This window comes from Physeter macrocephalus, chromosome 16 (assembly GCF_002837175.3).
Source record: "Physeter macrocephalus isolate SW-GA chromosome 16, ASM283717v5, whole genome shotgun sequence".
Lineage (NCBI taxonomy): Eukaryota > Metazoa > Chordata > Mammalia > Artiodactyla > Physeteridae > Physeter > Physeter macrocephalus.
The window spans coordinates 70,297,425-70,318,791 of record NC_041229.1 but is presented as its reverse complement, the minus strand read 5'-3'; the positions used below and the strand labels follow the sequence as shown (position 1 = coordinate 70,318,791).

General features: G+C 37.6%; 1 protein-coding gene across 12 annotated transcripts in view; it reads right to left on the bottom strand.

Moving 5' to 3' along the window:
* LOC102980368 (transcription factor SOX-6) overlaps nt 1–21,367 on the bottom strand; it is a 297,561-nt gene that overhangs the window by 37,461 nt on the left and 238,733 nt on the right. For all 12 annotated transcript variants that reach the window (XM_028500833.2, XM_028500838.2, XM_028500835.2 and 9 more), the window contains one exon: nt 8,211–8,319. In XM_028500833.2, coding sequence (XP_028356634.1) covers nt 8,211–8,319 — 109 coding nt within the window. The remainder of the gene's footprint in view (nt 1–8,210; nt 8,320–21,367) is intronic.

Below are 21,367 nucleotides of genomic sequence, written 5' to 3'. Positions count from 1 at the left end.
CTATCAGACCTTCCAGAATCATGGCTGTCAACAAAGCACTGTAGGTTCCTCTTCTAAATAGCACACCTTTCTGTTTCTCTGATGATGTACTATAACATATAACACCTTAGGTTGTTCTGCTTTCTGTGTATGCTAATATTATTATGCCAACTACATTACTAGCTCTTGAAGAATACAGTATAGTCCATCTTTTAAAAAATCCTTCTCTCTGTGCTCGTAACAGTGCTGTGTACCTAAGAGATAATTGGTAAATTATAACTTGAACATGTGGGTAAAACTAAAGATTGGGGGACTCTGAGTAGGGATAGATCCTGTTTGGAAAGACCTGGCTATCAGAACTTGTGGCTCAGTCTACAGAGAACCACCTCTAAAGAGGATGAAATGACAGATAGTGTGTGTAAACAAACAGTGATAGAGTAAAATGAGACAGTGTATCTAAAAGAAGGAGATATTCAAAGATAAGAATTTCTTAGTTAAAGGAAAAAAAGATAGGGAAGTCAGTAACAGAAAATAGGGGAGAGCTGGTCGGTTATTGAATTTTGTGAATAAGTTAGAAGCACAGTTATCAGAACTTGAAAAGAAGGAAAGGACCAATTGGGGAAAAAGGAAAAAAAAGGTTGTTCTCAATTTCGGTCTTGACCTTAAGCAGAGAGAATTTAAAGAGCACACCAAATTGGCCTGAGACTCTTTAAATTCCACCAGCCTAAGGCTGGGCTGAATTCTATAGCCTGCAGATGGGAAGTCAAGTGGCTCTTGCTGCCAAGAGAAGAGGATTCTAGGGACAGGGAACTAGACAAGGTCCACACCTCAACAGTCACTACACAGTTAGTCCAGACGTGGCAGATAGACCTCTACCAGCCAGCGTTTATTCTAATATGTTGGTTTATGTGAAGCAGACATATATACTGCTGAGGAACCATAGACTGATTTTGCGGTCCCATTGGGAACATGTGCCGGCTGTTCTTGTCTTGGGTCTAATTTTCATGGTAGATAGCGTTAAATCTTTTGTCACCCAGTTGCTACAGCAAGATGGGGGAGCACTTCTGTGTGATTCAGTAATGGCATAGACAAGCATTTCTTCCCCAGAACAGAGGATATTCAGTCAGAAAACCAGATAATTTTGTGTGTGTGGTGACACTGTCAATGATACCTCTTTAGAGAAGGCAGCCCAATGAGAAACCAGCTCTTGGACGGGGCTAGGCTCCTCACGAAAGGGAGGCTGTCTTTGATTGGGCTTTCTAGCTTAAGCAACTCTAAGAAGCAGGTTGAATTCCCTTTATGGAGTATTAGAGGATGGAGTTATACAAGAATCTTGACATTTCACTCTCTTATCCCATCAGGACTATCCATCACTTGGAAAGTTCAATGGAAATTATTTTCTACCAACATTAAAAGTTATTTGGGAGCTTTCAAGACACAGCAAATATATTTCTTTAAGAGAAGTTTATTTGCTTGTTTAAGAGAGCTGCACTTTATATATAGTGCTGATACAAACTGGTGCACAGGATCCTCTAAAACTGTTTATATCCACAGTAAAATACATTTTTGTGATACCACAGAGTTAGTCCAGAGCCAAGGGCTTTTTGAACTCTGCTTATCTCCCAGCCTGTGTGGCTGTTACTCAGTTTTCACCATGTCTGGGGTCTCCCTGGCCACCCATCCTGGCCTCAGACCTCAGCCTGCTGGTTCCATACAGACTGCTTTGCCTATTCATTTTTCTGAGATGCCTGGAAATGCTATTTTAGGCAGCTATGGAAGGCCAGACCCATAAGCCCACAGCAAAGCTCTGGTTGGTGCTCCCTCTGGATTTCCCTGGGTCTTTTATTTTAATATGTATAATTCCCCATCTTTTATTCTTGGTATACAATCTAGTATTTGGATACCTTCTTGGACAAAGACTTCTCATCTCTGATATATTTCAATAATAATTTCACTTATTTTAAAGATGGTGTGGTCCCTAATTTACAGTTGTTACTTTCTAGTTGACTTAAAGGTGAATGATTTCAATTATACGGCAGTAAGATAAGAGTTTAAAAACCAGAAATCATCTACACCAACTTCCTCACCTACAGCTGAGAAAATTCAGGGAAAGAAATTGACTTGCTTAGAGTAGAACAACTGGAATTTAAGTTTCCTAACCCTTGAGGAAATATCTGAAGGGGTGTCACGTGGAGAAATGGTAAGCTTTATTTTGTTGGAATCCAAAAGTCAGACTAGATCCAATGAGTAGAAGTTATAAGGAAGCAAAGACAAATAACAAAGAATTAAAAATTGGAATCGGAATAAGCTTCTCAAGAAGTAGTCAGTTTTCTGTCATGAGACTATTAGAGGCATTTGAACAGAGGTGAGATGACTACTTGTCAGGGATATAAAAAGGGATTTCTTGGATGGAATTGTAAATTTGATTACATGTCTCTCCTTTATTCCAATTCTGCGAATCTAAATGTTGTGATGTGAAGCACTGTATTCTGGTGGGCTTGAACAAATAATGACCTTTACATTCCAAACTGTAAGCAGATGTAGCCTTTAAATCCCTCCCCAGATTATACTACAGCTTTCCTCTGCTGCCTTGAATGAGCCGTGTATCATCAAGTCAACCTTCCTTTTTCTACCAGGAGTAAGGATCCAGGGAGGGGTAAGGAAACGTGAAAAGCTTCAAAGATTTCCCAGAGTATGGATCAAAGGGTAAAGCAGGATTTTTAGGAGAAGACATTCACATTAAGTGGTGCATTTTTTAAGGAAAAAGAGGAAAAGCTGCAGTCCCTGTTATTTGTCTATAAACAGAGAGCTTAAGTTGACAATAATAAAGCTATCCTGAGATTTAAAACTTAGAAGCAATCAGAAGTTCACAAAAAAAATGAAGCTTTCAGAAGGGTTAAGGCCATCTTGGCTGGGATCCAATTCACAAATTCAGTACAAATCTATAAAACCTTTCTAAGCAAATCTGAGAACCTGAGAGCAACAGTTCTAAAAGGGGTTATTCTTGGTGCACATATCCATTTCCATTCAAAGCAATGCAAGTTTTTAATACATGGAGGACAGCACATCATTACAGTTCCAACCCAGGGTCCAAAAGCCTGCCTAATGGTAATCACTTTCAGAGCTCATCCCTTTTAGAGCTCATATTCCACTATGCTCCACGTCAAAATGAGGTGTGAAAAAACAAAACGAAACAAAACAAAATGAGGTGTTGCCTCCCTCTGAGGCTGGGACACAATAATTGAATTTGAGAATTAAAAGAGGTGTTAGAAGAATGTTTTCTTACCCAAACTATTCTGAAAAACAGAAAAAAAGAAAAGTGTCCCTTTAGAGGCCCCAGGTGTGTGAGAGAGAAGAAACAGGATGGAGAGAATATAAAAAATAAGGCAGGCTACAACTATCGTTGCTGGGGGGAAGAGAAGAAGAAGAGAGGGAAGGGGGGGGGTCCATCTGTGAAAGGTAATTAGGAAATGCTACTGGAGAGATCTTCTCATTAGTAAAAAGAAAAGATCATTCTCATTAATAAAAAGAAAAGATCAAAGACTTGAAAATTCGATTCAGCAAGTGGTACAAATATACTCTCAAAGATATTGGTCTCCTCTTTTATTTCTCTGAAGAAAAAAAACCAAGTGAAAGCTATTGTGGACAGATCACCTTTCTTGTAATAAACACACTCTATGTTTCATGAAGCCCCTATAACAATCTTGCCTTTGGAGGGGACCCTAGAGATAATGGAATCCAACAGACCTCTTTTAAAAGATAGTTAAGCCCAGGGACATTCGTCACTTATTTGCCTTCGTTTAGCAAAGGAACTTTAATCCAAATTTCCCAATAACCAGACCAGAGCCCTTTCTACTATACTTTGCAACCCTGAAATTAGGAGGGTTGGGATAAGAACTGCACTCTTGCCTAAGGAGAACAAGGAGAAGGGAAACACCATATGAAAAGTCCATAAAAAGTTAAACATCTGTTCGTCATTCTTAATACATGGTGACAGACTCAATTAATTGAGTCCTCTCTTCCTTACATGCCCTACATAGGAGCTAACAACTTTTGTGCGCTCAATACATATAAAGCCAACAAATGCTCCAAAGTATAACAAGACCTTAAACATGTTTCCTAAGCCCCCAGCACCGATGAATTTGTAGTTTTATAAATATCGTGGTGAACAAGAAATGCTGTCTTGTCATATTCAAGCCAAATAACAGCTGGACTTTAAAAATAAAATTTTGAAGACATTTGCCTTTTATATTTTTAATTTCTGTTTTCCTGGCTTACGGTTTTGTCATTTGATTTTGATGAGTGGTTAATACACACGCACAGCTGCCTCTTTTGGTGACCTTTCCCTTGCTGCTTCCATGTTCAAAGCTATGAAGCAGGTCTACAAGTTGCTTACTAAGTGATATTGGCATTTTCGCAACTGGCAGCAGACATTTTCCTGGAAAGCCAGGCTTACTTTAGTCATTTCAGAAGCCACACAGGAGAATGGGGTGCAAGTAGAAGAAGGGCATAGCCCCTTAAAGCTGCCATTATGCATTATTCACAATAGCCAAGACACAGAAAACAACCTAAGTATACATCAGCAGATGAATGGATAAAGAGACTGTTTTATATATACATATATATAGATTCATGTGATAAATGATATTATATATTACATATATTACATAATATGTTATATATACATATTTTGAATGTGATAAAAATATTATTCATCCATAAAAAGGAAGAAGGAAACCCTGCCATTTGCAACAACATGGATAACCTTGAAGGCATTACGCTAAGTGAAGTCAGACAGAGGAAGACAAATACTATATGATCTCACACGTATGTGGAAGCTAAAAAGCCTGAAGTCATAGAAACAGAGAGTACAATGGTGGTTTCCAGGGACTAGACGGCGGGGGAAATGGGGAGATATTGGTCAAAGAGTACAAACTTCCAGTTATAAAGATGAATAAGCTCTGGGGATATAATATACAGCGGGGGGGGGGACTATAGTTAAAAATATTGTCTTATATACTTGAAAGTTGTTAACAGAGTAGTTTTTTCATTTTCTCATCAAAAAAAGGTAATCTGTGAGGTGCAGAGGTGTTAACTAACCTTATTGTGGTAATCATTTCCCAATATATACGTGTATCAAATCATCACATTGTACACCTTAAATCTGCACAAATGTTATTTGTCAATTATATGTCAATAAAGCTGGAAAAAGATTTTAACTGGTCCAAAGCCAGAGGAAACATGGAGATGATCATGTGTGGACTAAGAAGGGATGACATCCTGGGTGAGAGCTACAAAACTTTCCTGCCAATGGAGCTTACCTAAGTAGCTTTCGCTCTGAACCTCTGTGAAGAACAAAGAAGTCTTGATCTTCTTAGTACTTTTCTCAGTGATAATTATATCCCTCTTATGTATCTATGTATGCATTACCCTTTTAATCTTCTGTCTTTCTTCACTAGACTCCAAGTTCCAAGAGGTCAGGAACATATTTGTTTTGCTTCCTTTGGTTTATCCAGTGTCTAGTTCAGGGACCGGCACACAGAACAGGCACTCAGGAAATGTTTGTCTGTTTGTTTGTTTGTTTTTAGACCAAGACTGACTGAAGGAGTGAATACATTTTTTAGGTATTCTTTCACTTCATTTCTTTCTTACTCTTCCTCTTAAGGGCAATATGGAGGAGCAAAGTGGAGAAAGTATTATGTGTACCTGTTATCTACTCTGACTTTAATATGAACTGCAACTCCAGCAGGCTTTGCAATCAGCTTACGCTTGAACAGATGCCAGGAAATATCCTGAAGTCAGCAGAAGGCTGCTACGCATCCCAGCAGCCTTCACAAAGGCACTGCACTTCTGCTGGTTTTAGAGCAGGTAACTTGACTCCATTCATGAACTCAGTCCCCCAAAAGCACACGAGGTCTCAATGGCAACTCTGGGCAAGCTTCTGAAGGGAGGTTTTCACACGCTCCTTAAGCTCCTGGGCCACTACAGCCCTTCTACTGTTACACTCATCAAGCACTGCTGCTATGTGTGACAGAGTAACACGAGAGCTGGTGCATGGCATGACTTGCTATATTTAGGGGAGAGGAAATGGGCCATACCGAGGAAGGTCACAAGGAGTTTGTTCAGAAAAATGAAGGCACCACTTCTGTATCTGTATATATAGGGGGTGCAGGATACAGCACAGTACTTAATGGCTTGGGTTCTGGAGCCAGGCTGCCTGGGATCAACTCTCAGCTCTACCCTTACTAGCTATGTGACCTGTGGCAAGTTACTTAACTATTCTCAGCCTTAATTTTCTCATCTGTAAAATGGAAAAAAAAATCCCTTCTTTACAGAGTTGTATATGATTTAAATGAGAAAACATGTGTTAAAAGCTTAGCATATTCTCTGGCATATAAATGCTTGAGAAATGTTTGCTTAAAAAAAGCAAAGTAACTAGGAAATTGGTTTGAATCCAGACAATGTGGATACTGAATGGAAGTTCCACAGATTTTTCTATACAGTATGCTTCTTCTCTACAGTTAAGCTTTTCACTTTTTCTTTTCATAATGGTTAATAACTCTGACCATGATTTTTAACTTACCAAGCACATGATATCATCAAACAGATTATTAGCATTACTGAGAGGCAAATGACTTTATATCTATTGTACAGTTAAGAAGTTAAGTGAAGAAAACTGAATGACAGATTAAGAAAACTCTGTTAGAACAAGGATAAGGCAATGGAACTCTGTAACTCCTAGTCTAGAAAAATTAACAGACCGAATACTCCAAAGTGATGAAAAGTATTATTTCACTGTGTCTGGTCAAAGATTTAGGTACTCTGTAGTACCACCTTCCAACACAATTGAGATGTGCCACACCTGAAAAACTAGTTCCCTAGACCACAGAACCTCAATCCTCACCAGGGGGAAAATCATGTACTTCTAAGTGCCGATAAAAATGTCAGTGTCACCGTGCTCTCAGTACACATTCTTCATGGAAGACAGTGAGTATATGTCTGGTTTTGAGTCCCCTTTATTCCTCCTTTCCTGCTCCTGCGCCTCCTCCTCTTCCTTTTCCTCTTCCCTTCCTTCCCCACTCCCCTCACACATGCACATACCAATCAGAGTTTATTTTAACACCTTGTCCCCAGGACTATCATTAAACATTAGTCTCTCCCACTGGCATGAAAAACCTGCCTTCTGAAAACTCTCTGAAGTACTTCCTAATGTATGATTCTACCCATCTCTTAGTGCTCATGCCAGGGGTTTCTGAACTGCCTCGGATGGCCCCAAGCTATCACTAGAAGCCACGCTCAGTTCAGATGCTGCTATGAAATGTCTTCATGTGTTTTCAAGGGATTAGGGTCCTGGAAGGAATCCTGCCAGGAAAAGGGATAATAGTAAGATATTTCCCCTCAAGCTAAAGGACTTTAGCTGGGACCTGAGATGGATGAAGTATTGTGTTACTCTAAAGAGAACAAATTAATCTTCCCTGACTGGTGGGAGGGATTCTGACACAGGAACAGCTAACGGGAAAACCAGTCCCTACTCTGGGATGACACAGTAAATAACCAGGCAACTCTACTACCAAAGTGCTGACCTAACTCATAGATTGTACCCAGCCTCTGGGGGGCAGTCTCTGCTGTTTTGCTGCTTGTGTATTTAAAACAAACAAACAGAAAAGGAAGAGGAGCGGACAGGCGTTGATAGTGCTGTGGGTAAACACACTGAGAGTAAAGCTAGTCTTTTCCATCCAGACCTTCAAAAGACTTTATAACGGTCAGTACCCAGACACGGGCTGGGCCTTGCCCAAGCAATTATTAATTTTATGCTAGATCTGCTTCAAACTATAATTTAGTTTCCAAAACGGTTTGATTGCACCTGGGAATCACTTGATTTGGGGGTAAAAAAATCCTCCTTTGTATGTTTGTCCATTTTTTTTTAAAATAAGAATGTCATGAGGTGGATGAAACACAGAATTCTGTTGTTCATTGAAATGCAGAGGGTTCTTTTATTTTAAAACTTTAAAATGGCACCTTGAAGTATTTGGATTGCTATGTGTTCAGTAACATACAATCTAGCTGAATTTCAAAGTCCTCAACTATAACATATAATGAAGCCTAACATTTCTTCTGATTTGCCAAGAAAATTGATCTGGTGACTCCCAAGAAAGACCATGAAGATCCTACATCTACCTCAGGCACACCTCTAGAAACACACAGAGCAGCAGAACAGAAAAGCCACTCACCCTCTGCATCTTCTGGCCGAGTAAGATCGATGACACCTGGGCCCAGCTTTCCATCTTCACTTGACTTTCCTGTTAACTGGGGCCCCAAATTTTCAAAGCGTGTTCTTTCCTAGAGGAAAGAATAATCAGAGACTTATACTAGCTTCCAAAGCAGCCACTTTTTCCTTCCAGTTTCTATCTTTCTTAATGGACAAAACTTGGATCTACAAACATCATTTCTGACCAACTTGAGCTCAGAAAACTTTTCAGGAAGATTCCACTAAAGCCTGTTTATGGCACTGACAGTGTTGACAGCACCTAAACCATAGTACCTATAAGGAAAGGAAATCTGTGGCAGGTAACCTGCCAGGGCTGTACTGCACATCTCTCTGTTGGATTTGCTCCAGTATTCTAAAAGGAATGCAAATGAAAGGTGTGAGCCAAAACTGCAAAATCTGAAAGAGCAGTTTCCATTAAAATATACTGTTATTCAATGGGAGAGGAATTTTCCTTTTTAGAGATCATAGTTTGCATTGGTACTCCTGGAAAAATACGAATCAGAATTTTAGGCAAGAAGATTTCGAAAACAAGTATTTCAAAGCAGGCAGACTAGATGATGGCTTTGATACTATTATTTTGCTGAGGAGTTCGAACTGTAACTTCCTGGTAAGTGAAAAGGAGAACATTACTCCTAGCCAGGCCTTGAGTCAGGAAAGTTAAACACTCTTGCCATTGTAGTAGGGAAACACAAAGATGTTTTGATTGTTAACCTGTTCTTCTAGGGTCAGGAGTCTGAAACATCACAGTGAACTCTCCTCCTGTAGCTCTCTGGATCAGTATCAGAGGGCTCATTGATCATAATTAACATGCTGTTCCTGTCTGCAGAAACACAGCACGTGTTCCCTTCTCTCCTCCTTGCTACTCTCCAGACTCAAACTTGGCTTTGTGTTGTGCTTATGAATGAATGAAACCTTGTTGTTCATTACTATGAAACAATATTAAATGTCATGTCAGCTTGAATTTACAGACATGAAATAGCAGCTTCCAGCTCCGGGAATGGTTTCTGCATGTTATACTTAATGCATTATGCAGCAGTAGAGTGCTGATTGCTGTTCAGTCTATTGTTCAATGACCTAGTTCTGTACTAGGCATGTTCGGCATTAGATGGAAACACTCTGAGTGTTCTCTTCTGTAAGATGTTTAGAAACTTGGAAATATTCTTAAAGAGCAAACATACAATTACTTGATAGAGGCTGTGTCTCATTTGTACAGTCTCACTACATTTGTGCTTTCTAATATGATTATTTTTGAATATCATTATATTTCTATAATTAATTCCCATCAGTCAAATTGTGCAGGAAGTCTTCCAGTTCCCCTTCATCATGGAATATGTTGAAATCTGTGTTGGAAGAAAACACAGTACAAACCTTGCTTTAATCTAGCAACATTTCTATGAACGATTGCAACAAAATTATAATCATGAATTCCCCCAACTGGGTAATACTAACTAGTTACAATAGCGGTATGTGGGGAAACCTCTGAAACACCACACTTATAAAAAACAGAATGAAAATAAAAAGCAAATTAGGTATGGTTCCCCAATATCTTCTTATGTGACACTGCCGCTGCACAAGAACAAATTAACCCAGATGCAGGCCACAACAAAGAGCAACCACAAGCCAGACGAGAGTTTCACACATTGTAGGGGGGAGGACAGCTGTTTTTAATCAGCCAATTTCTATTTTTGAGTAGCACTTTTGGTTGTCATGATGTAAAGAAAAAGAATTAAAGTGAAAATAAGCGGTACCAGGGAAAGCAAAATATTCAACCTTTGTTTTATCACATTGTTTCACATTTCAAATATTTGCATGTGAATGCTTTCCCTATGTTAAATGCAGAAGGAGTTTTGATGTGACACCTGCAATCTTCTTGGAAGAACAACCTTTATCTGTATTTTCATGGGGGGAAAAACAACTTTCTCTGAAAATCAACAGACTGTGCTACCTATCAATATGCATATTTCAAGTATCTTTCTAGTCATTCATTCTCTTTGATTTTACCGGAAAATATTCTCAGTAAAAAAAATAAATAAAGTTCCTGAAAGAATATCAATATTTTGACAAGGAAGGAGAAGAGGGAAAATTACATGCCATGGTTTGTAAAATCCTAAGACAACAAAGCTTACATGATGATAATATCTTTTCTTTTATAAAAAGTGAAGTGCACTCACAATTCAGTAGTATCAGCTTGTTTTTAATCATAACAAAAAACATTCAGAACATTCAACAACACATTCACAGTGTCTTTGAAGTCATACATTTTTCTGACTTCATTGAAAAAAAAATTATTCTGCAGAGATACTTTCCTTATAAAATATCAATATTTTGACAGAGTAGAAGTCGAGGAAGAATATCCCATGAAACACTTGTTAAATAGGCAGAAAATAAATCAATGATAAAAATTGTTTTGGGCAGTGGGCTGCATTTTATATTTGGTAATATTAAGCACTTGTGTTTGAGATTAAAGAAGGACCCTGCAAAGCCATGCCCTTTCATATAAATTTCTACCTCGTCTCCCAGAAGATTTCCTTCTTTTCTTCAAAGAATAGCTCAGAATATTTATTTGCCAGCCACATAACCATAAGATAAGAGGGCCTGATGTCTACAAGTTAGCTCTGGGCAGCTGAGCTAAGCAAAGATTTTACCAGTGAGGTTGAACATGAGCCTAGTAAATACAGAATGTGGACAGAGGCACAGAGAGAATTTCAAAGATACTTTAGTTCCAAGGGGCCCTCAACTTCTGGCCATTAAGTGCCAATGGGTATGACCCGATATGGAAAACATAGACAGTGGGTGGCAAGCTCTTAACTACAAGTTTTCCATGCACTTGAACTAGCTCTCGCAAATTACATAGCTCGCAAGTAGATATTTTGGAGATATAAACAAAACACCTCAATGCTAATTTTAATCTCAACCCCTCCAGGCAGGAAAACTTCCCAGTCTTCATGATGACAGTGAAATGTGCGTTTTACATGCAGTGATGTGATCAGACACTTACTTATGCACTGTCAGTCACAAACATGCAGGCAACATAAAAGTTATTGAAAAAAATTAAAGTCAGCTCTGCTGTGTTGTAGGACTGTTGGCTCTCTAAGTGCTTTGAAATTATGATGTATGAGGTAGGTGTTGCATATTAAATAAAGATATTTAAATGATAAAGCCCCCTTTAGTGAGAGCTGATGAATGTTAAATGTTACAAGCCACAAGACGGTAGCATTCATCATCTTCACATATTATCAGAGTCAATGACGGGGCAGCCTCACTGATGACAGATCGACTGCTGCATTATTATCCCTTATTTCCAGTGTGACTGAACAAACCATTCAACTCGTCAGGCATTATTTTTAACTTTGCATTAAATTAGCAACTTTTCCCTCCCTACCATGGCAAGATTGATCATTTCTGTCTTTGCATCGGTGGAGAGAGAGAATGAATTTGGGATAACTGAAAAAACAGAGGTTTATTTTCATCTAGGAAAAAAAATCAACTCTCTCTTACTGGCAACAAATGTAAAATTGTGATATGGGGAAAGAACAGCAATGAAACAGTGAGCACATAATAATGGCTTTTCTTTGCACTTAGATAAAAGCTGAATTTTTGATGTGCACAGTATACTTTAATAAAATTTTATATACTATGTTTTATACACTTACTGGCTATTCCATAATAATGTGTGTGCTAACAGTAAAATTGCTCTTAAATTTATGTGTGTTATTTATATGTTCCCACGTAACAATGCTTTTTGTTGTAAAAAAATATTCTGTTTATTAATGTAATTTTACAACCACTGCATCCAAGATCCGTGGTAAATTAATGACATTTTTATTATTTTATAGTGTCATTAAATTTTTACTGATCACTGCATCAAACAGAGGCAGTAAAGGCCATAATGTAAACTGGGACACTTAGAGCAGGCAGCAGGAAGACATTCCATATAGTCTGAAGAAAACTGCTAGCAATAAATGATATTTATACCATCCTTAAGCATGTGAGAATACTTGGATAAGTTTGGCAAAACTGTTTCAGTAGTAGAGTGGATTGTGTACTTAAATAACAGTTTGCTTGCCAGTGAGACAAGCCTTTTTCAAACCATATGTGAGATGACTGATTACAGCCATCTCCTGAAAAACAACACGTGAAAGGTAACGATGCACTGGGCACCCTCCCTCTGGATTTCCAAGACTGACCAACCTATACCACACCTCAAATGATTTCAACATGGTCCCCTTTTCCACAAACTGAAGCAGAAAATTGTACATGCTGAGAGAGGCTTTTTGTTTGTTGCCTTACAAACAAATATATTTCATTTGACAGGCAGACATGGCTGGACAATGATGTGATGCATTTTATTCCAGTGGTCTAAATGAGAGGTACTTTAACAATCTGTAGTCAAAGGTCTTTTCCAAAGAATGTCTGAATATGAGGTCATCCATAGCAACCACAGAACACACACCTAAGAGACCATTACTTATATTTCAGTTAAAATGGGTAAAAAAAATCTCATGTTACTTTCACATGTAAGTTCCATTTTAATTAGTATACTCTACACTAGCTCTCAAATATTCTGTTCACAGAATATTAGTATATATATCTTATACAAATATTGTATAATATTTTCTACAAATACATACATATTGTATATATCATACTTCTATTTGCTATACAGAAGATAGAAAATAGAAAATTCTATGCTCATTTAATCACAAATTTAGAACCACCTATCTCCTACACGGGGATTCTGGTATGAATATTTTTTGAGTAAATAAGAATTTTGCCGTTGTGTCCTAAAATACTTATTTATATAGTAAAGAACCTTTAAAACCATTCAAATTTGTAATAATAAGGAACGTTGCAGAGAAAATTAATACTACAGTGCTACCAACCATGCTTCTGTGTATTCCTGAAGCAGTTTTCTAAGAGAAATAACAAATATATGCATTATGAATAGAAATTCTCTAAGGCCACCACAATATTCTGAGATACTACCTACCCTTAAAGTTTCCGCTCTGTCTGAGTTGTTGAATACTACCCAAAAGAAGGTTTGCCCTCTCATCCCGGCTCCAAACTTTAGTGTCTTTCCAATCCTGGAAAACTCTTTCTCAAAAGTAAAGACTTCCCTGCAAAAGCAGCTTTCGCCTTACACCACTCCCCTTCCCATCTTCTGTTTACATCAATACCAACTGGTCGGTACTATTTGTCTCAGTGCTTTCCTTGCCCCTCTGTGCCCACTTAATCTTCCAGGCTTGCCGATTTTTCTTCTGCAGAGCCTCTTGCACTGGTCCTTCCCCTCCATGCTCTCCCTCATCACCGACCCCAGCGCAGGCCCTCACACCTGCACTCCTACATTACTGCCGCACCTCCTCTCTGGTCTGTCTGAAACTTGACACTGACTCCCCCATCTGCTCTCACTCCTCACAGGGTTCCAATTCATGGCTCTGATTTAAAACCTTCCATGGGCTTCCCTGGTGGCGCAGTGGTTGAGAGTCCGCCTGCCGATGCAGGGGACACGGGTTCGTGCCCCGGTCCGGGAAGATCCCACGTGCCGCGGAGCGGCTGGGCCCGTGAGCCATGGCCGCTGAGCCTGCGCGTCCGGAGCCTGTGCTCCGCAACGGGAGAGACCGCGACAGTGAGAGGGCCGCGCGTACCGCAAACAAACAAAAACCAAAAAGCAACCTTCCATGGTTTCCTATTTTCTATTGCATTTTATCCAAACTCCTCTACTTGGAGGAGTTTCAAGGTCCTTTATACACTATTCCCCACACGTCTTTTGAAACTCAATTTCCTACAACTCTCCCATCATACATCCTCTGCTCAGGTATAATAATACCATGATAAGGCCTGCTTCCTCTTCCCCATGACCACTAGAATGATGCTTCCTTCTCCCTTCTTCCTTGCCAAGTTCTATTCATATTGAAAAGTCCAAGTTGTCCATTACCTCTATAACCTCTCTGATCTACTTTCTGATATACAAAAATTCCTAACTTTCCTTATATAATTAGTCCCTAGTTACATACTATTATTAAAGAATTGAGCTTTGCTTCATGTGCACCTCCAACTCTCCCCTAAAAACATCAAAAGATTTTTCAAGCCAGGGATTGTGTCTTGCAGCTTTTCTATATATCTTATGTCACATGTACTGTTAGTGTCCATAAATACTTTCAGGTTTTTACAAGCCCACATAATTGATTAATCCACATAAATCAAAACACCCTGTACAAGTGTGTCCAAAAGGAACAAGAACTACCAATTTTATAATATTTCAAGTTTGTGAAAAAGATTTTAGACTCAACACTCCACACTGTTATCGATGATGTCTCTTTGGGCAATAATCATCAAAACAAGGAAATCTGGAAAAATACCGTAAATATTTTGCAAAAGAGGGAAGTGAGCCATTTTAGAAGAACACAATAGAATAATACAATTTAATTATATAACAATATGAAAAAGAGGTTTTTGAGTCCGACTTGGAATTTCTGCAGCTTAACACCTGCATCTTTGCAAAGTCTTTGCAAAACACAGGCAAAAGAGGACAATACCCACCACAAATGCTTGGCTTAAAAAGCAGTACACATTTAAAAATAAAAAGTTTTTTGTTTTTCTGTTTGTTTATTTTTAAACAGGACAATGCTAAGTATAATGTTGAGAGAGAATCTATACCTTACTCTGAAAGACTTGCTCTAATTCCTGGCTCTGGACATATCTTGCCATGATGTGATTCTCAAGAAATACTACTTAAGCACATGTTATTTACCTTCTATTGACTTAACAAGCTATCACTTTATTAGCCTTTATTTTACATCCTTTATTATAAATTTAGTAATTTAATGAAGGCTCGAAAATGTAAGCTTTACACTGGAAAGTAACCACAAGTACTTTGAAAAAGGTGATTCTTTTTATGGAAGGAGTTACTTTGGAGGCACTGAGATTTACTTTCATAATGATATTTTGATGGTCTCAGAGTCAGTCATCACGATAAAAAAGACTCTGGCTGTGAGAAATGAGGTAATGAACCTCATTGTTAAATACCATTTTGTCAGCTAAAGCTATTAATTTGTCTACCTTTTAATAAGCTCTTAACACCAAAACTGTGCTAGGACTCATGAATCATTTAAGTCCTAAGTTTTCCAACTGTGTTTGCTTCTGTAGCACAAATACATGTATTGGAGTAGAAGTAGGAAAGGGTGTCATTTACTGACCATATACTACGTGCAAGGCTCTTTCCAATGAGCATTTCCTTTTAATTTTCACACCAATACTACAAGGAAAAATATTACTATTGCTGTCAGTTTTACAAGAGAATAGGTGAGGCTCAAAAAGGATTTTTTGTATTTTAAGTCACTTAACCAAAATTTAGATAGATATTTTGGCTGAGGTGAATTTAGAATAATAACTCTACAACTTAATTACCATGTGATCTCTCTGAGACTGTTTCCTCATTTGTAAAATGGAATAGAAAATGCTCATGCCGCAGGGTTGTGATGATTAAATAACAGATTATATGTGTGAGTGCTTTGCAAAAATAAAGCAGCTCATAAAATATCCACTTCTGTTAAAGATATTATTTAGCACTTGTTAAATATTTCAAAGCTAAACACTAATGAAGATGCTGTCCTGATCTAAAGGCCAATATCCATTCTCCTGTGTCAACAACACAACTATATAACCAAATATGCTTTCCTTTCTGTCTTGGCTTCAAAGCATCTTAGAACTAAATTTAAATCTTAGCCTTAGTAATTATGTAGTACCTGGATCTTGTTTTCCTCTACTTATAAGCCTTCAAATGCTCCCCATCATCCACATGAGGAGAACCAAACTTCTCTGTGCAGCTTGTATAACCTTATAGGATCTGGCTCCTTCTTTCCTCATCAGCTTTACGTCTTGCTCATTCTGGTTTATTATCTCTATTCCAAGAAGATAGAATTTTATGCCCTTGTATATTTGCATACACCAGTCCCTCTTCTAGAATGTGCTTCCTTTACTGATGATATTATAATTTGTCTGTTCTAGGCCTAATTAAAGCATTTCTTCTGGACAAAATCCTTTGTTGACTGCCCTCCACCAGCTCCCCTGTTTTGTTCCATTACCACACCATGTTTATAGAAAAATGCATTAAAATTATTGGTTTATGTATCTATTTACATGCCTCCCCAACTTACTCTCTAAGGTATGGTGTCCATGTCTTAACAACTGTATCATCAGTGCTTCTCATGATGTTGGCACATACTAGGCACTTTGGTTGCTAAATCCTGATAATGCTGTTAACATTATTTCCTTCCCTTTTTTCATTTTAATTTTACTTTAAAATTAAATTAATTTTCAGATCTTTTTTGAAAACCCTGAGATACAGATGATTAAAAGGTAGATAAATACAAAGGAAGATATGTAAATGGGTTGAACAATAGAGTGACCTCTTGGTCAGGGTTGGCTTAGTGCTGAAATATAGGAAGTCTGCCTAGCTATTACTATTCAAAAGGGCTCTGCAAAAATACTCCCTAAAAATGTCAACCACAACCATTTCCAAATATTCTTCTTACACACTCTTACACTGCTGAGCAATCCATCAGTAGCAATTTATTCTAGGAATTAATTCATAATGTCAATACTTTATGAGACTACAACAGAATAAACTGTTAAACAAAATCATATTAATTTCAGTTTAATTCCTCTAGAGAAACAAGAATATCTCTAGGGAAGATAATCCAGATGAAACTACATGAACAGAGACATAAATAATTTGATCAAGGGGGTTCTTTAGGTACTGTAATCCCAAAGAAAATAATTTCACAAGAGTCTGGGAATAACCAAGCTAAGCAAAGATAGCTGTTAAGCACTGAACTGTGTCCTCTTAAAATTCATGTGTTGAAGCCCTAACCCCTCATACCTCAGAATGTGATTGTGTTTGAAGATAGGGACTTTAAAGAGGTAGTTAAATTCCAATGAGGTTACTGTAGCTTTGTAGTATAGTCTGAAGTCAGGGAGCCTGATTCCTCCAGCTCCGTTCTTCTTTCTCAAGATTTCTTTCGCTATTCAGGGTCTTTTGTGTTTCCAGACAAAATGTAAAATTTTTTGTTCTAATTCTGTGAAAAAATGCCCTTGGTAATTTGATACTGAATCTGTAGATTGCTTTGGGTAGTATAGTCATTTTCACACTATTGATTCTTCCAATCCAAGAACATGGTATATCTCTCCATCTGTTTGTATCATCTTTGATATCTTTCATCAGTATCTTATAGTTTTCTGAGTACAGGTCTTTTGCCTCCTTACGTAGGTTTATTCCTAGGTATTTTATTCTTTTTGATGTGATGGTAAATGGGATTGTTTCCTTAATCTCTCTGATCTTTCGTTGTTAGTGTATAGGAATGCAAGAGATTTCTGTGTATTAATTTTGTATCCTGCAACTTTACCAAATTCATTCATGAACTCTAGTAATTTTCTGGTAGCATCTTTAGGATTTTCTATGTATAGCAACCTAAATGTTCATCAACAGAGGAATGGATAAAGAAGATGTGATACATATATACAATGGAATATTATTCAGCCATAAAAAGAAATGAAACAGTGCCATTTGCAGAGATGTGGGTGGACCTAGAGATTGTCATACAGAGTGAAGTCAGAAAGAGGAAAACAAATATCGCATAATATCGCTTATATGTGGAATCTAGAAAAATGGTACAGATGAACTTATTTGCAAAGCAGAAATAGAGTCACAGATGTAGAGAACAAACTTATGGTTACCAAGGGGGGAAGGGGGGATTGGGATGAATGGGGAGATTGGGATTGACATATATACACTACTATGTATAAAATAGATAACTAATGAGAACCTACTGTATAGAATAGGGAACTCTACTCAATGCTCTGTGGTGACCTAAATGGGAAGGAAATCTAAAAAAGAGTGGATATATGTGTACGTATGACTGATTCACTTTGCTGTACAGCAGAAACTAACACAAAATTGTAAAGCAACTATAAGCCAATAAAAATTTAAAAAATAAACTGTCAATAGAGCTAAGGCAGAAAAACTTTGGATTAGGACAGCTTTTTTTTTTTTTTTAACTCATCCCATAGGTATATATTTGTGATCTTTCCATTATAACCCTCACAGTGGTACTTTGAAAGTGACCTTTAAAAATTGTCTACAATATAGTTCAACATTTTCAATTCTGAATTCAAACCCACAGGAAAAATGAATAAACCTGTATTAAACAAAAATAAAATAAAATGAGGCCATTAGGGTGGGCCCTAATCCAATCTGACTAGTGTCTTTATAAAAGGTGTAGATTAGGACATACATAGAGACATCAGAGTTGTGTGCTCACAGAGGGAAGACCGTGTGAGGACACAGTGAGAAGGCGACCATCTGCAAGCAAAGGAGAGAGACCTCAGGAGAAACCAATTCTTCCAACACCTTGATCTTGGACTCTTAAACTCCAGAATTGTGAGAAAAAAATTTCTGTGGTTTAAGCCACACTATCTATGGTATTTTGTTATGGCAGCCCTAGCAAACTAATACAGTGGCAACTTCTGCTTCTTGTGTTATAAAAGGCTCTTGTCACTGGCCAAAAAATATCAAGTAATAAGGAAACAAATTTTAGACATGAGGTCCTACTAGCCTCAGAAACAATACTCTAGAAGCTTTTGCCATTAGTATCTAGTAGTGATTCTATCTATTAACAACTATAGCTAGCTAGTTAGCTAGCTAGCTAGCTAGCTAGGATTCTTCAAAAGAGAAAGTTCTTCCTTAAAGGGAGGAAAGACTTGTAAGGGCTAGGCAAAAGTTTTCAAAATTCCAGAAACTCATACTTGAGGCAAGACAGAATCAATAAAGACTGACACAGCTGTTCAGATCACCTCTTAGGAGGCTAATACATGCCACTGGACCACAAGTTCCGTGGGGGAGGGAAAGTGGCTCTTGATCCTCTCTACCTCCAGCTAGGACTGTATCCTATAAGCACAGAAGAACCATGCAGCACATGCCTGCTGAAATGGACTAGTGTCTGCAGAACTTCTTGTGGATATGTTTTATGGAGCTTTCAAAAACTTTCACAAATGATGTATGACAAGTTCCCCTCAGGATCTGAAGAGTACACCAAGCTAAGCAAGTTCTCTCTCCACACCCCTGGCAAGGACAGTATCCTGTATATCTCCTGTAACATACACTTAGACTCTTGTCACTGATCATCAGATGATAAATGATAAAGTAGCGTTAACTCTGAAGATATGAGACCCTTTTAGGCTTGGGAGCCACTGAGTTAAATTAGTTTCATCAGGATTATAGTGCAAATGCTTTCTGTCTCATTCATATGGTTCTAATACAGTTTTAACCAATTGCAAGGTTATTTATAAGTTTGCAACTCCCAAGTAGAGTTATAAAGTGTTCAGATTTAAGCAAATCCAGTTGTGTGGCAGCCCAACTCCTACTTATATGTGGTTTCCAACTTTTTATTCCTATACAGAGGCATGATACATATTTGTTCCTGAATATTCTCTGATTAACTATTTGTTTCAGTAACAAGGTCACAAAAAGCTCCATTGTAAAATTATACAAACTCCTATTAAAACTGAATACATGATTTAAAAACTGGAGAATTTTATCTCCACTTAAACCACCAGCGAGACTTTATTATTCTAACAGTTATCACATGAACAAAGAGTAACACAATAAAATTAATGACCAGCTAAGCAAATGTCTTTGTCCAAAAAATTCTTGGGAATTCTGTTCGTTCAAATCTAGGTACTTGATTTCAGATACCTACTTAATTTACAATCTATACTTTTAATATTGTTTGTGGAGACACAGGTGCAGTTTATTCAAGTTATTCAAAGCTATCTAAACCAAGAATGAATATTTTCTTCAAAAATACACCTTCTATTTCAATTTTAGCTGGCAAACTGATAAATTTGAAGAGTTTTTCCTCAGAAACATAAACATAAAAAATGGAAAAAATGTAAGGTATTACCACCATGTATTTGTTTTAACTTGTGAGATATATAAATATATCACATCTCCTAAGAGATTTTCCTATAATTAAATATGTGTTCTACAAAAATAACACATATCTTAAAAAGAAAAACAGGAGGCATGAGAAGGCTTTAGTGCTGGAAGGAAATGTAAAGGTCTCTTCACTCAGAGAGAGTACAGAGACCAAGGAGGTTAGGATGCCTACCCCAAATCCCTCAGCTGACTGGTAACAGATCCAGGACACACCACTTAGCCTCACAGCACTTAGCCTGCAGACTCCCAGTCTCCTGCTCCTTTCACTGAACTATTCTGCATCACATGTGCTCTTTACAAACAATGCTAGTTCCTGATTACTCCACCTGTAAAATGAGGGAGCTGAACCAACTTATCTCTATGGTTTCTTCCAGCTCTGAAATCTTACAATTCTACGATACTCAACTTTTTTACTCCTGAGACCCACACTGCAGCACACATTAGTAAAGTCACTTTGCCATATCATAAAAAATTGTGAGCAATTATTCATATTCTCAACAAAATCACTCAAAGATAATCCATTTGTCAAACAAGCCTACCAAACCATGCTCACACTTAGCCAGAAAGCATTTATTTGCTACTTCTGAAATTCCATCTCCAACTTAGGCAAAAGTGATAGAAGGAAAGGGACCCAAAGCAAGGGAAAGGCAAAGGAAAGAGGCAAGTAAAATCAAGGGAAAACGTTTTATCTAAATTTGGTGCAAATATGTTCCTAGTTTGATACTCATTATGGCGGCACTAGCACAGAATACAACCATTTTTTTCTGAATGCAAAGTAACATAAAGATTGCTAGTAAGAAGAGGGCCTCTCTTCAGAAAAAACTAAGTCCTTGATGTCAGGATTTTGCATATTCTATTGTTACCCTCCTCTAGGAAACAGAAAGTACTAATAAAGTCATGTGAAGTCACAAATGATGTTTCAAATAAAGAATAAAAATAACCCAAGACTATGTCTGATTATTTGTGAAAGAAGCTTTCTTCATGATTATGTAAAATTAAAATTTAGAAACTGTGTTTCATTTCATGAAAATTAAAATATCTTAAAATTGGAATTTTTCAAATGAGTTTAAAAGAAGAAGAAAATATTTAGGACCCTATTCAAAATAGTACTCCAACATGGCAAC